We start from the raw sequence: 13486 nt of genomic DNA on the forward strand, positions 1-13486 counted from the left end.
CATCCTTCTTTTTCTACCTCAGCTTAGCAGAGAAAGTGCTCACAAAGCAGAGCCACATCTAACTAGGGGGCTGGAGGAGGAATGAAGATGGTGAGAATGCGAAATGCAATTACTCCTGAAAATCCTTCACCTCATCCACAAAGGGATGATTGATTCACTTTCATGAATACACAAAATTGACACATGTATTTACGGTGGTGGTGGAAACCCTAATACAGATTTTATAAAACTATGTACCCTTATGCACAAAATCAGTGCCACAAGAAGCTTAGTACACTTGAGAAAAGCCGAGGGGACAGCAGACTCATGGTTGCCACCTCACATGTGCAGTTGAGTTTGGCTGATTTCAGGAATACATGCAGCTATCTCCAGCACATGCACCAAGAGATTGCTCAAACCATAAATGCTCAATTATGCACTAAGAACCTGAAGTTCTAACATGAAAGTGTTACTGAACAAGAAAGTTGAACTCTTCTCATTATTAATATAAAACTTACCCATGTGTAGCCAAAAGTACAAATCACTGAAAAAGTAAGTTCCTGGGCCGTCCCTGTTTGACATTGTCTGATGTTGTCCCATGCATGTGAATACTTGTGAATTTAAGCACTGAAGTCTGATCTGCCTCTCCCTGGGCCTCAGAACTGGGCCCTGATAGTGAGCGGAAAATTAAGGAGGAAAGCGAAATCATGCAGTCCACCGTGACTTGATCCACTCAAAGAGACACAGTTCTTATGCAACACTACTACTGTCTTCTGGGTATGTGGGGGGATGATAATGACATTATCTTTGACCTCAAGGAATCTAGAGTCTTGTTGGGTCATAAGACCCAGGCATAAATAATATCACTGTGGATTCTAAAATAGAAGGTAGTCGTTGGGAGAAGGATAACATGGGGGAAAACATTCTAGAGACCAAGATACCCAGGAAGGAGAACACTGATGTCATTCGGGAAGCAGTGGAAAGCTGTGCATGGTGGTGCACGCCTATAACCCCAGTGACTCAGGAGGCCAAGGTTGGAGGATCCCAAGTTTGAGGTCAACCTGCACAAATTAGTAAGACTCTGTCTCAAAATTTAAAAGGTTGGGTATATAGTTTAGAGGTACAACACTCCTGGCCTCAATGTCCAGGAATGAAGAAGAAGAAGAAGAAGAAGAAAAAAAAAAAACAAAACTGCCCAACTACAACAAAAAATAAATAAATAAATATTACAAAAAATAAAAATAAATAAAGAAAGAAAAAATAAATAAAACAAAACACTGGGCTCAGCATGGATTTGTCATCCTTTTACCTTCCTGCTCACTCTGCATGAGATGTGCATGATCTGAAACCATCAATCATGTTTTCTCTTTACCTTCTTATTCTCTTCACACTGGTCCCCCTGCTTGAGATGCCATTTTCACCCATCAATTTGGCTACATCCTGCTCAATCATTCCATTCCTGCTTTAAATTCCTTCGTATTTCTGTAGCCATAACATAGCCCATCATAAAAGAGTGAGTTAGTCATACAAACTGTAAGCTCTTTGAGGGAAGAATTCTCATTTACTTTCATCAATAGCATAGTGCCTATTAGGAACCAGGTGTCGTAGAAATTTTTCTTTTTTTTTTTTTTTGGTACCAGGGACTGAACTCAGGGTCAACCACTGAGCCGCATCCCTAGCCCCATTTTGTATTTTATTTAGAGACAGGGTCTCACTGAGTTACTTAGAGCCTTGCTTCTGCTGAGGCTGGCTTTGAATTTGCCATCTTTCTGACTCAGCCTCCAGGGCTGCTGGGATTACAGGCGTGGGTCATGGTGCCCAGCTAGAAATGTTTTTTGAGCTACATTATTACACACTGAGTGCTGTCTTTTGACTAGACTCTGGGTTAGAATATAAAAGTTAAAGAAAAATTAAACAAGAACTTAAGAATAGATTTAACTAAGAAGTTGAGATCTGTACACTGAAAATGGTAAGACAGTGATGAAAGAAATTTAAGATGACACAAGTAAATGAAAAGATATCCCATGTTCGTGGATTGGAAGAATACTGTTAAAATGTCCATCTAAAAATTCACTGCAATACTATCAATATTACAATGACATTTTCCACAGAAATAGAAAAGTAATCCTAAAATGCACATGGAACCCCCAATTCCCCCCAAATAGCCAAAGCAATCTGAGCAAAAAAAAACAAAGCTAGAGGCATCACATTACCTGATGTAAAATCTACTTCAAATCTATTATTAAAAAAAAAACAGCATGGTACTGACATAAAACAGATACATAGATAATGGAACAGAAGAGAAGGTCCAGAAATAAGTCCACACATTTATAGTTCACTGATCTTCAACAAAGATGCCTAGAACACACAATCTCAGTCACACAAGAAGAGTCTCTTCAATAAATGGTGTTGGAAAAACTGTATATATATTTTTTAATAGCTTTATTTATTTATTTTTATGTGGTGCTGAGGATCGAACCCAGGGCCTCGTATGTGCGAGGCGAGTGCTCTACCGCTGCGCCACAACCCAGCTCCCAGAAAACCTGTATATTGATATACAGAAGAATAAACTTAGATCCTGGTCTCATATTATATATAAAAATCAACTCTAATGGTTTAAAGACTTAAACTTAAGACCTGAAACTATAAAACCACTAAATGAAAATACAGAGGAGGGGCTGGGTTGTGATTCCATGGCAGAGCCCTGGCCTTGCACATGTGAGGCACTGGGTTCAATTCTCAGCACCACATGAAAATAAAATAAACAAAATAAAGATATTGTGTCCATGTATAACTAAAAAAAATTTTTAAAAAGAAAAAAATATATAGGGGAAAAAAATCTCCATGACTTGGTCTGGGCAATAATGATTTTGAATAGGAACTTAAAAGTACAGGTAATAAAGCAAAAATAGACAATAGGATCTTCCAAACCTAAAAGGTCTACACAGTAAAAGAAACAATTACCAAAGTGAAGACAAATATTTGCAAACCACACATCTGATACAGGGCTAATATTACATAAGGAACAATTCATTGGTAAGAAGACAACCTCATTATAAAATAAGCAAAGGAATTAGACACTTTTCAAAAGAAGATATGCAAATGTTGTGCTCAACATCATTCGTCATCAGGGAAATGAAAATTAAAGCCACAATGAGATCTCACCTCAGATCTGTCAGACTGACTATCATCAAAAAGACAAACTGTAAGTGCTGGAAAGGATGTGGAGAAAAGGAAATCCTTGTGCACTGCTGGTGGGAAGGTAAATGACTAGAGCCATTATGGAAAACAGTGTGGAGGTTCCTCCCAAATTAAAAATAGAGGTACCATGTCATGTGGCAAACCCACTACCCAATATATATCCAAAGGAGACTAAACTGATATGTCAAAGAGACATCTTCAGTCTCGTGTTCATTGCAACATTATTCACGACAGCCATGCTATGAACTCAACCTAAGTTTTCATTAAAGGATGAGTAGATACAAAAAAAAAAAAATATATATATATATATATATATATATATATAAAATGAAATACCACTTAACGTTTATAGAAGGAGCCCTTATAATTTGTGACAACATGGATAAACCAAGGGGACGTTAAGTGAAATAAACCAGACACAGAAAGACAATTATTGCATGATCTCACTTATACATGGAATCTAAAACAATAAAAACTCAAAAGAGTAGGATGGGGCTATGGCTGTTGCTCAGTGGTAACGTGCTTGCCTGGCACATGTGAGGCACTGGGTTGGATCCTCAGAACCACATAAAAGTAAACAAATAAAATAAGGGTATCGTGTCCATCTACAACTAAAAAAATTCAACTGAAAAAAAAAAAAAAAGTAGAATAGTGGTTGCCAGAGCCTGGGAGTGGGAAGATTAGGGAGATCTTGATTAAAGGTCACAAAATTTCAGTTTGACAGTAGGGATAGACTCATGAGAGCTATTACACATTGTGGTGATTATAGTTATTAACAATATGTTGTATACTTAAAAATTGCCAAGAGTAGATTTCCAGTATTCTTACTAAAAAACTTCATAAGAGCGTGAGGCAATGCATATATTAGCCTGATTTAGTCATTCCACGATATATATATATATATATATATGGATATGCACACATACATATATATACATATATATACACATACACATCATCTTATATACCATAAATATAAGCAAATTTTACTGGTTAATAATAATAATAATAATAATAGACCAGTAAGACTTGCTTTTCTGTTCCTACATACCTGAGATGCATTGAATTTGTTATAGACTAAAATCCATATGGTGAAATCCCAAGCTCCAGCACATCTGAATGAAACCATGTCTGAGAATAAGATCTTTAAAGAGATGATTAAGTTAAACTGAAACCATTAAGGTGGGGTCCTAATCCAATATGAGGAGCATCCTTTTAAGAGGAGGAAGAGACACCAAGGGTGTGTGTAAACAGAGGGAAAACATAAAGACAAAGCCCAAGAGGATGACCCTGAACAGATGCCTCGGAGAAACCAACTCTTCCACACCTTGGACCTAGACTCCACCTTGATTTTGGATTTCCAGCACTTGACCTTGAATTTGTAACTCAAAAGTTCTAGTTTTAGAACTGTGAGAAGATAAATTTCTGTTAAGTCCCTCAGACTATGCCTAGAAGCCCTTGCAAACCCCTTCATTAATAAACTCAATCATCATGCTGTACGCCAGGCACTAAGTTCTTTATAAACATTTAAACATTCAAACACCTTTCTACCAGTGTCAGTGAACTATGATGGCTCCATTTCTGAAGAGCGAGGAAGGGAGAAAAGAGTATCTCCTCCTCAAAGAACAACCCACAACTGTAGAGTTGGAGAAAGTATCCTTCTTAAGAGACAAGTTTCAAGACATGAAGATGGTGTTTATCACTAGTAATAACAATAGTAAAATCTTAGCCAGCATTAACTGAACACTTATTGTACATAGGTGAGTGTCAGGCATATTATAAGAATTCTTTCTCATTTTCCCCCACAGCAACCTTAAGAGGTAGGAATAGTTCATTCCCTTTATTTACAGAGTTTGGGAAGGGCAAGCTAGTTATTCAGTCAGTACAGAGAATCAGGATTAAGACCCAGATGGGTCTGATTTCAGTATCTTGCACATTGCCTAAGGAAGTGGCTGGGAACAGGTGGTGGGTTTTGAATGGGAGCATGAATTTGTCCTTGATGCAGGAGGTCATTGGAAGCAGCAATCTTTGAAAAGAAAAAGGAGTAGGGAGAATTTAACAGTCTTAATTTAGCTTCTCTTATAGGCCAGGCATTAAGCTTAGAACAGTTCTGAGAAACAAAAATTGTTGCATTTTTTGTTATGGACATCAAAACTGAACTTCAGGGAAGCTAAAAGATCTGACCAAGGCTCAAGGAAGTGGTGGAACCGGAGTGACTGACATGGGAGGCTCCTAATCCTGCATCTGCCCAACTCCTCTGCACCCGCATTTCTGACTGCCAAGGAATGCATGAAGGCCTCCAAGCTCTGAACGGGCAAGTTATATGTCACACCACAGTCTTTATCAAGATGCAGCCTCAAACATGACCAAGCAACCCTGCCCAAGAATGTTTCAAGGGGCCCCAGTTTTCTATGATGTTCCATGGAAAAAGTCTGAAGGTCAATAAAGTTTGCAAGTGCTGCCCATTATCCTTGTCTTTCCTCAGAAATGCAGTGCACAGCAGCAGATTCTAAAGGTATTGAGAAGTTCTACAGTTAAAAAAAAAAAAAATCTGTTTGCTTCATTTGGCTGAAGATTTCCTCAATTTATTTGGACCACAGGATCGTCTTCCACAATTGGTCAGTTAATATCCTGTGCAGCACCTTTTTAGAGATACTGCAATGTAGGACTAAATAGGGGGTAAAGAAAGGCAGGCTGGCACTACTTTCTGAAACTAAACAAAAAGCAGACTTTTTTTTTTTTTTTAACTTAAGAAGGATCAAATCCTTTGTTGTTTACATTTAGTTTGCTTTCTACTGAGAGAACAGTTGAAAAACAAAACAAAATAAAAAATAAATAAAGATGATAGGCAATAAATCAGAGGAGGGAAGGGCTATTTACATTCCCAAACCTCTTAGCTCATCCTGCACCTTCTATCTTCCACGAGAACCCCACCCCAACCCCATTCCATTCTCCACCCTCTTCCCCCAGGGCTGTTCTCCAACTAGACACAAGTAGTGGCCACGACAGCTTGCAGTGCCTCCTGCCCCTAACCCTTACAGCACAGACATGGTGACAGAGAGGCATCAAAGGTCTACCCAGGGCAACCTGAGCTGGGATTTCAAGGAAACCCAAGAAGCTGCCCCAGCCAATCATCTCTCTGCCACTCCCCTGGGGTGGGGGAGGAAGACTGCCAACATTTCCTTTCAAATTTATGGGTGCTGTGCTTCTTCTATTTCTCTTTCTGCTTGTTTTCTAAAATGAAGATGCAGCCCTTGCAAGTTAAAGAACAGAAGGAGAAGGGACAGGAGGAGGAGGAAGAGGGAAAGATGAAGGAGGGAGAGAACAAAAGGAGGGAAAGGGAGGAGGGTGGGAGGAGGAGGAGGAGGGGAGGAGGAGGAGGGGAGAAGGAGGGGGAGGAGGGGAGGAGGAGAGGGAGGAGGAGGAGGGGAGGAGGAGGAGGAGGAGGAGGAGGAGTAGGAGGAGGAAGAGGAGGAGGACTTTCCAGAGAATGCACTGCAGGAGCTAGACTAAGAAAACCTACCCGCAGCGCCCAAGCCCATCTGGTGTAAATTCTGAGCTGCAGGGTTCCCCCCCAGCCACCCCTTAACCAAAGCCACCCAGATGCTCCGGCACCAGGCGCAATGCACCCTCTCCTTACCCACTCGAAAGATCAGATCGTCCTCGATGGGGTTCTCTTTTCGCTTCCCGGTGCTGTACATGCTCGCGGGTCTTTTCACAGCTTTCTGCTTGACGTGGCCGCTCCCGGGGGACTTGACGCGCCGCTTCACGCCTTCAGTGGTGGGAGACACGTCGGCGGACCGGATCACCTTCAGCTTAAACGGGCTGCCTCGTATGTGCTGGTCGTAGAGTCTCAGAGACAGGGTGAAGTCTCCTTCCTTCTGGACCGTGTACAAAAATTCGTAGGTGCCGTTTTTGTTGTCCAGGATCTCCCCGTCCGCCACGCTGCCGTCGGGGGTGCTCAGTTCAGCCGTGAGGTAGGCATTGCCGGTTTTGCACAGCTCGCCGTCTTTGTCCTTGGTCGTTATGGTGACGGACATGGGCTGCCCGATGATGGTCTGCCGCAGCCCCTCGCCGGTGGCCACCGTCTCGGATGCCACCGCGTTGGTGGTCAGAATGGTCCCGAGGTTGTGGATGGACTTCTTGAGCCCCTCGGTTTCCACGATGAAGTCCAGCTGATCGTTTTCACGCGGGTGCAGGGGGAAATCTTGGTCGGCCAGTTCGTTCAGCTTCTCGCTCATCTGCTTCTTCACCAGCAGCACCTCTGTTTCCGTGCCATGGTTGAGGGCCTGCGCTGTGAAGTTGCTGCAGCTCTTGATGCTCTCCTGCCCCTGGAGCAGAGTATCCAGCTGTGACTGCAGCACCTGCCGGGAAACAGGGCTGGTGAGCTCTGTGGGACTCCTGCCAGGCACGCTGGGGCAGTGCCCTCCTCCTGCAAGAACCTCCTCTACACCTGCCCACACAGAGCAAGCGGCCTCTCATTTAACCCAGTGAACCCAGTTCTAATGCAAAATCCTAAATTGCATTCCCAATACCTTCTGGAGAGTTCCCTTTGGCCTCCCCCTGCCTCATCACCCACCTATGTATTGCTTGGATCAGGCCTTTGGATAACAGAAACCAAGAACATGGCAAACAATGCCACGTTGGACACCTAAAATATGTATTATTCAGTATCTTTCCTGAATGTTCAAAACTCCCCCATTGCCTTGCAAAGGGACAGAAACCAAACAGATGAAAAGCCTCCACAACTGAACATCAGAAGCGTTTCCTCTTTTGTGAACAGACATGCAGAGTTAAACAAAGAATGCAGTCAGGGTTCACTTTGAAGTTGACTAACAGGTTGGTGTGGATGAGACGGCAATTAAGGGACGATTCCACATTATAATTAAGGAAGGAAAACAATCCAGTTTAACCCTAAATCCTGAAAGAATTACATGATACTCAACCTCGCCTCTGTCAAATTATAAATTGCTACTTAAGGTCACAGAATTAAACAGTTCTGCTGCAAATAGGAAAGAAAAGAAAGAAAGAAAGAAAGAAAAGCTAGATATTCTGTTGAATGAAAACTTAGTTACTATACAGTGGGGGACATTGATGGACCCATTTGGGTTCCCTTTGTTGCTGTCAGTGACACAGCCAGTGCTGTGAAGTGTCCAATACCACGTCTCTTTCGGAATATCTATGAGAACCCGGAGTCTTACTTTGTGTTTGAGGCCATAGTTGACCTCCAGTTCCATAAGCAGCACGCTCTTTCGCACATTTAACGTCTTCTGGAGCTCATCGAAGGTGGAATGGATGTCGTCCACGATGCTGGCCTTTTGGTTGGTTAACTGATGAATGATTTCTGAGATGAACTGAAGAGCAGAATCTATTTCTGGGAGCCTGGGGATGGTTGTTAAAGATTATTATTTAACATCACTCTGGAAGTGGTCCAAAGTCTCTCCAAACACTCTGTTCTGTCAAAACAACAAAATATTTTTCTCTCCTTTCATCATCTTTAAAAAATAATAATGGAATAATGGAATGAATGAAAGTTTGAGGTTCCACATCTATTTCAATCTACCATCTAATTTTAATAATTGATGGTACCAAGACTTGAAGGTCAAAGAAAAAAAAAAAAAAAAAGACGTGAAGGCCTTTGAAAAGCAATTATGACCAGATAATTCTTTTTTCAGGGGATTGTTCTGGGCATTGCAGGATGTTTAATAGCATCATCCCAGATGGCAACAGCATCCCTCCACACAGTTGTGACAGCAAGAATGTCTTTATACATTGCCAAATGTACCCTGGGGAAACATAATCACCCATGGGTGAGAGTCACTGTTCTAAATATATAGCTGTACCATTTTCCCCAACCACCTGAAAACTTATCTAAATTCAGTTTCCTGGGAAGGTCTCATAAGTTTCCACGTTCTTGTCATTAGTACAGAATAACTACAGTTTTCTCACTCCAACTATTGATCATTGACTATCAGCAAGAGATCTACTATTTTCAACTGGCTGTTAAAAGTTTCTGGCTCCTGTCTTTCTCACAGCTACTCTACTCCTCATGTCCGTGCCAAAGAAAGAAACGGGAAAGCAGGAAAACACAAGGGAAATTGAGCGTTCACTGCTCAGCACCATTTGGCAGGGCTCACACAGAGGGGAGCCAGTGGGCCTAAGTCTGTGTGTCCAGAACAGCAGCTCAAGAGCTCCTCAGAGGGCCCAGTTTGAGGGAATGAATTTCAGAGATCTCCTGAGAGCATGTTCCTTGAATGCACTTTCATTCATCTCATGTTCCTAAGAGACTCTGACAAAAAATGCTGCGACTCCTGGTATCAGGCGGTTGGAGGTTTGCCAAGGGGCAGGGAAGCCTTCACCACTCACTGGTGTATGATGACAGACCCATAATCATAGGAAAATCTAGTTACGACTGAGATCTCGAAGAGCCACATGAACGCATTATCGCACTGAGACCACAGACCATGGAGCCAGGCCTTGGGCACAGAACAGGCCCTGGCTGGGAGCCTGGGGAGGGAAGCCGCACCTTTTGTTGACAGCGTCCAGCTGGACCTGGAGTGAGGCCTTGTGCTGCTCCACCACGTCCTTGAGGGGGACCGTGGGGTGCTCTGCATGCTCGCCCTCGGTGCACTCCCGGCACATGGCGGTCTCACAGGACTGGCAGTAAAATTCCATCACCTGTGGGTTACATGAGAAAAGTTCCAAGTTCACGGCCACTGGTGGAGTGCTCACTCTGCAGGAATCAGTTCTCTCACTTAATTCTCCCACCCACCCCACACTGTTGGCAGTATTATGTCCAGCTTCATGGCAGAAAAGGAAGAAGAAACTTGTTGTTTTTGAGCATTGAGGATTGAACCAAGAACAGTTTAACACTGAGCTACATCCCCAGTCCTTTTTTAAAACTTTGTTCTGAGGCAGGGTCTTGTTAAGTTACTTTGGGCCTTGCTAAACTGCTGAGGCTAGCCTCAAACTTGTGATCCTCCTGCCTCAGCCTCCTGAGTCGCTGAGATTACAAGTGTGTGCCACTGTGCCTGGCTGGAGGAATAAACTTTCATGTGACATGTCACAAACAAGGTGGGTCCAACTCCAAAGCTACTGCTGTGGCCATAAAATCAGATTTTTGGTAGCTATTTTCTAAGGCAGAACTGTGTAGGATTATTGTTTTAAAGCCTTTTGGTCTTGGACTTCTTTATGCTCTTTATAAATTATTGAGAACTCCATAAGAACCTTTGTGTATATGGATTATGTCTACAGATATTTGTGATGTTAAAAATTAAAACTGAAGCCAGGCATGGTGGCACATGACTGTAATCCCAGTGACCCCAGGAAGACTGCAAGATAAAAGTGCAGCCTCAGCAATTTATTGAGACCCCTGAATTGAATGCCTGTAATCCCAGCAGCTTGGGAGGCTGAGGTAGGAGGATTGCAAGTTCAAAGCCAGCCTCAGCAAAATCGAGGCCCAAAGCAACTTGGTGAGACCCTGTCTCTGTATAAAATTTAAAAAAAGGGCTGGGGATGTGGCTCAGTGGTTAAGTGCCCCTGAGTTCAATTCCTGTTACCAAAAATTAATAAATAAATAAAGCTGAGAAAAATTTTAAAGTATTAATTTATTAGAAGGTCATTTAAACATTGATGTGAATGATATAGTTTGTGAAAAACAACTACATTTGCAAACAAACAAACCCTGAGAATAGCATTGTTGCCCAGTTTTTGAAATCTCCGCAGCACCTGGCTTAACAGAAGACTGTTGGCTTCTCATGATTGCTTTTGCATTCATTTTGTTGGGACAGCACTTATCCTATAGCCTCTCCAAAGTACCACAGTACACTCTTGAGAGAATGAGAGCAAAAAAAGATAATATCTTCATATTGCTGTATTGTGAATACAGCATTGACCTTGTGGACCTCTGGAAAGGGTCTTGGAACCCACAAAGGTTCCCGAAGTGCACTCTGAAAATTGCTACTGTTTGGGTCAGAGATAAGCTGGACTGGGCAGTCTGCATTTGGCTCTACCATTTACTTTGCTGAATGACCTTAAGCAAATTACTTAACCTGACTGTGTCTCAACTTCCACCTCTGTCAGTGTAGACAACAATAGTAACCTACTTTACTGGGCTGCTATGAGGATTATGTAGGTTAGTTTGCACAAAGAACTCAAGTGATGCCTGGCCCTGGTTCAAAATATGTTCTTAATAAGTAAGAGCAGCTATGATGATGATAATGATGATGTTATCTGGTTCCCTGAAAATAAAACCACTGTATCCTGATGATCCTGGAAGTTGGTTTCCTTGTGGAGGTAGTCCCTGGGCTCTCAGTGAGAAGTAACATCCTCTAATTTATTAAGTTGTTTTGTTGTTGTTGTTGTTTCTCTGTACCAAGGATTGATTCCAGGGGTGCTGAACCACTGAGCCACAACCGCAGGCCATTTTTATGTTTTATGTAGAGACAGTCTCACATAGGGCCTCACTAAATTGCTGTAGCTGACTTTGAACTTGTGATCCTCCCGCCTCAGTCTCCCAAACTGCTGGGATTATAGGAGTGTGCCATGGTGCCCAGCTATTAACTCTTTCTAAGGTTTTAAGTTTCTGAGTACAGGAAGTTACCTACCCAGAGCCTAGGTCAAGCCTTGCCTGTAGTGGGAACTCAGCACTGCTGAGTGAGTAAATGAGAGGGTACTCCTAGCCACGATTTGGGTGGTAGGTATTAGGGCAAACAAAAGACACCCCCTGACTTATTAAGACTCACTATTTTACACAGTACTTTCTGGAGCGGATTCTCCCAGGAATAAAACAGTCTGCTGATACCATTTTGGAAAAAATCTTCCCCAAGGAACCAGATTCAGATCGAAGTCCTTCAAACCATCTTCCAGATTTTAGATTTCATGTTTCATCACAGTTTGAAGTGGGCACATAGTAAGTTAGGGCAACACACTTTTGTGTGTGTGTTATATACTTTTTGTGGGTGTTAATTCCATATACTTTACTCCTCTGCAGACCATTTAGGAATGCACTTGGATTATCAATCGGAAGTTTCCATCCTTTACCTGCTTCTGCTCAAAAAACATTTCTCTACACATTCCATTGATGAGTATTTGGGAATTCAAATGAAAATCCAAACATCCTACAGGAAGATTATGATGCTAGGCACTTAAACCTTATTTTGGAGTAGGTCTGATTCAACTTGGCAGAAGGTCCAGCACTTAGAAATGGTTTTAAAATTATTTGCCAAAGGACTGGATGAGCTAAGGAACCCTCCCAAGGGATCATTCCTTCTCTGGGAACAGGCCTGCTTCAGTCACTTTATGGCATTTTACATTCTATTCTTGGACAGTCCTTCACGTGACCAGTAGATGGAGTGATCTAAAACTATATGAAGTCATATAAACTTCCTATCACAAAGTTTTTAGAAATTATTTTGGGGATACAAACATGGTAAGAATTTATAAACCCTGTATCATATGTATTGTATTCATTATTTGAAAATATTTTTTAATCTGAGGGGTTTCTTCACCCCCCCCCCCAAAAAAAAGGGCTAGTGGAAGAGAGCATGAAAGAACATTCCTCACTCTGTTCTGAGATTTCCCTTTGCATATCATCATCCTCGGGGATCTGTGAAGTTTACACAGTTCTCCTGAAGGCGGAGGAGCCTTGTCACTCCATGGCTTCAGCAGAAGGTGATTCTTACATCGGAACCTATTCTTTCTAGACTGTTAACTGGATTCCTGTTTACTAATACTTCACCTTCACCGTCAGTGCTCAGGAAACCCTCCTAAAGCAGACCCAGTGCCGGGCATGCGTAGAAGAGGAGAGTCCAAGAGTAGAATGTGAAAAGACTTCTTCCCTCAGGTGAGTCAGGGTATTGGGGCTAATAAAAGTGTCTAGGGGAAGAGGACACATTAACAGGGCTATTCAATCCATTGGCACACTTCTCATGTCACTCCAGGTTGAGACTGGGAGAAAGGGACATGCCCTCACGTCTGGAAAAGGTCTGAGCCAAAGGTAAATTTTATTTGGCAATCGGTGCCCATATTGTACTGAGAAGTCACAAAGGCATATTAGTGGCATTTTCCTGTTGTGAGTTAAGTTCTACAGCAGTCTGGGAGTGAGATGACAAAGGATACAAATTAAAAAGAAAGAGAGAGAGAGAGAGAGAGAGAGAGAGAGAGAGAGAGAGATACAAAGTAACATAGAGTCACTAAAAATACAAAAAGTCCTCAAGGCAAGAGCCCATTATTTACAAGAAAGACTAAGCATCTGTTGCCATCACTAATCCTCTTTCAAATTAATAATTGAAAACAGTTGATGGCC

The 13486-nt window shown here is 42.2% G+C and overlaps 1 protein-coding gene across 1 annotated transcript in view; it reads right to left on the reverse strand.

Moving 5' to 3' along the window:
- The window catches only part of Trim2 (tripartite motif containing 2), a 109772-nt gene that overhangs the window by 30972 nt on the left and 65314 nt on the right, over positions 1–13486 (reverse strand). Inside the window, exons 4-6 of the mRNA XM_076864485.1 lie at positions 9707–9858; positions 8382–8562; positions 6821–7544 (exon numbers count right to left, since the gene is read on the reverse strand). Coding sequence (XP_076720600.1) covers positions 6821–7544; positions 8382–8562; positions 9707–9858 — 1057 coding nt within the window. The remainder of the gene's footprint in view (positions 1–6820; positions 7545–8381; positions 8563–9706; positions 9859–13486) is intronic.

The sequence above is a fragment of the Callospermophilus lateralis genome, chromosome 8 (assembly GCF_048772815.1).
Source record: "Callospermophilus lateralis isolate mCalLat2 chromosome 8, mCalLat2.hap1, whole genome shotgun sequence".
In the NCBI taxonomy this organism is placed as follows: domain Eukaryota; kingdom Metazoa; phylum Chordata; class Mammalia; order Rodentia; family Sciuridae; genus Callospermophilus; species Callospermophilus lateralis.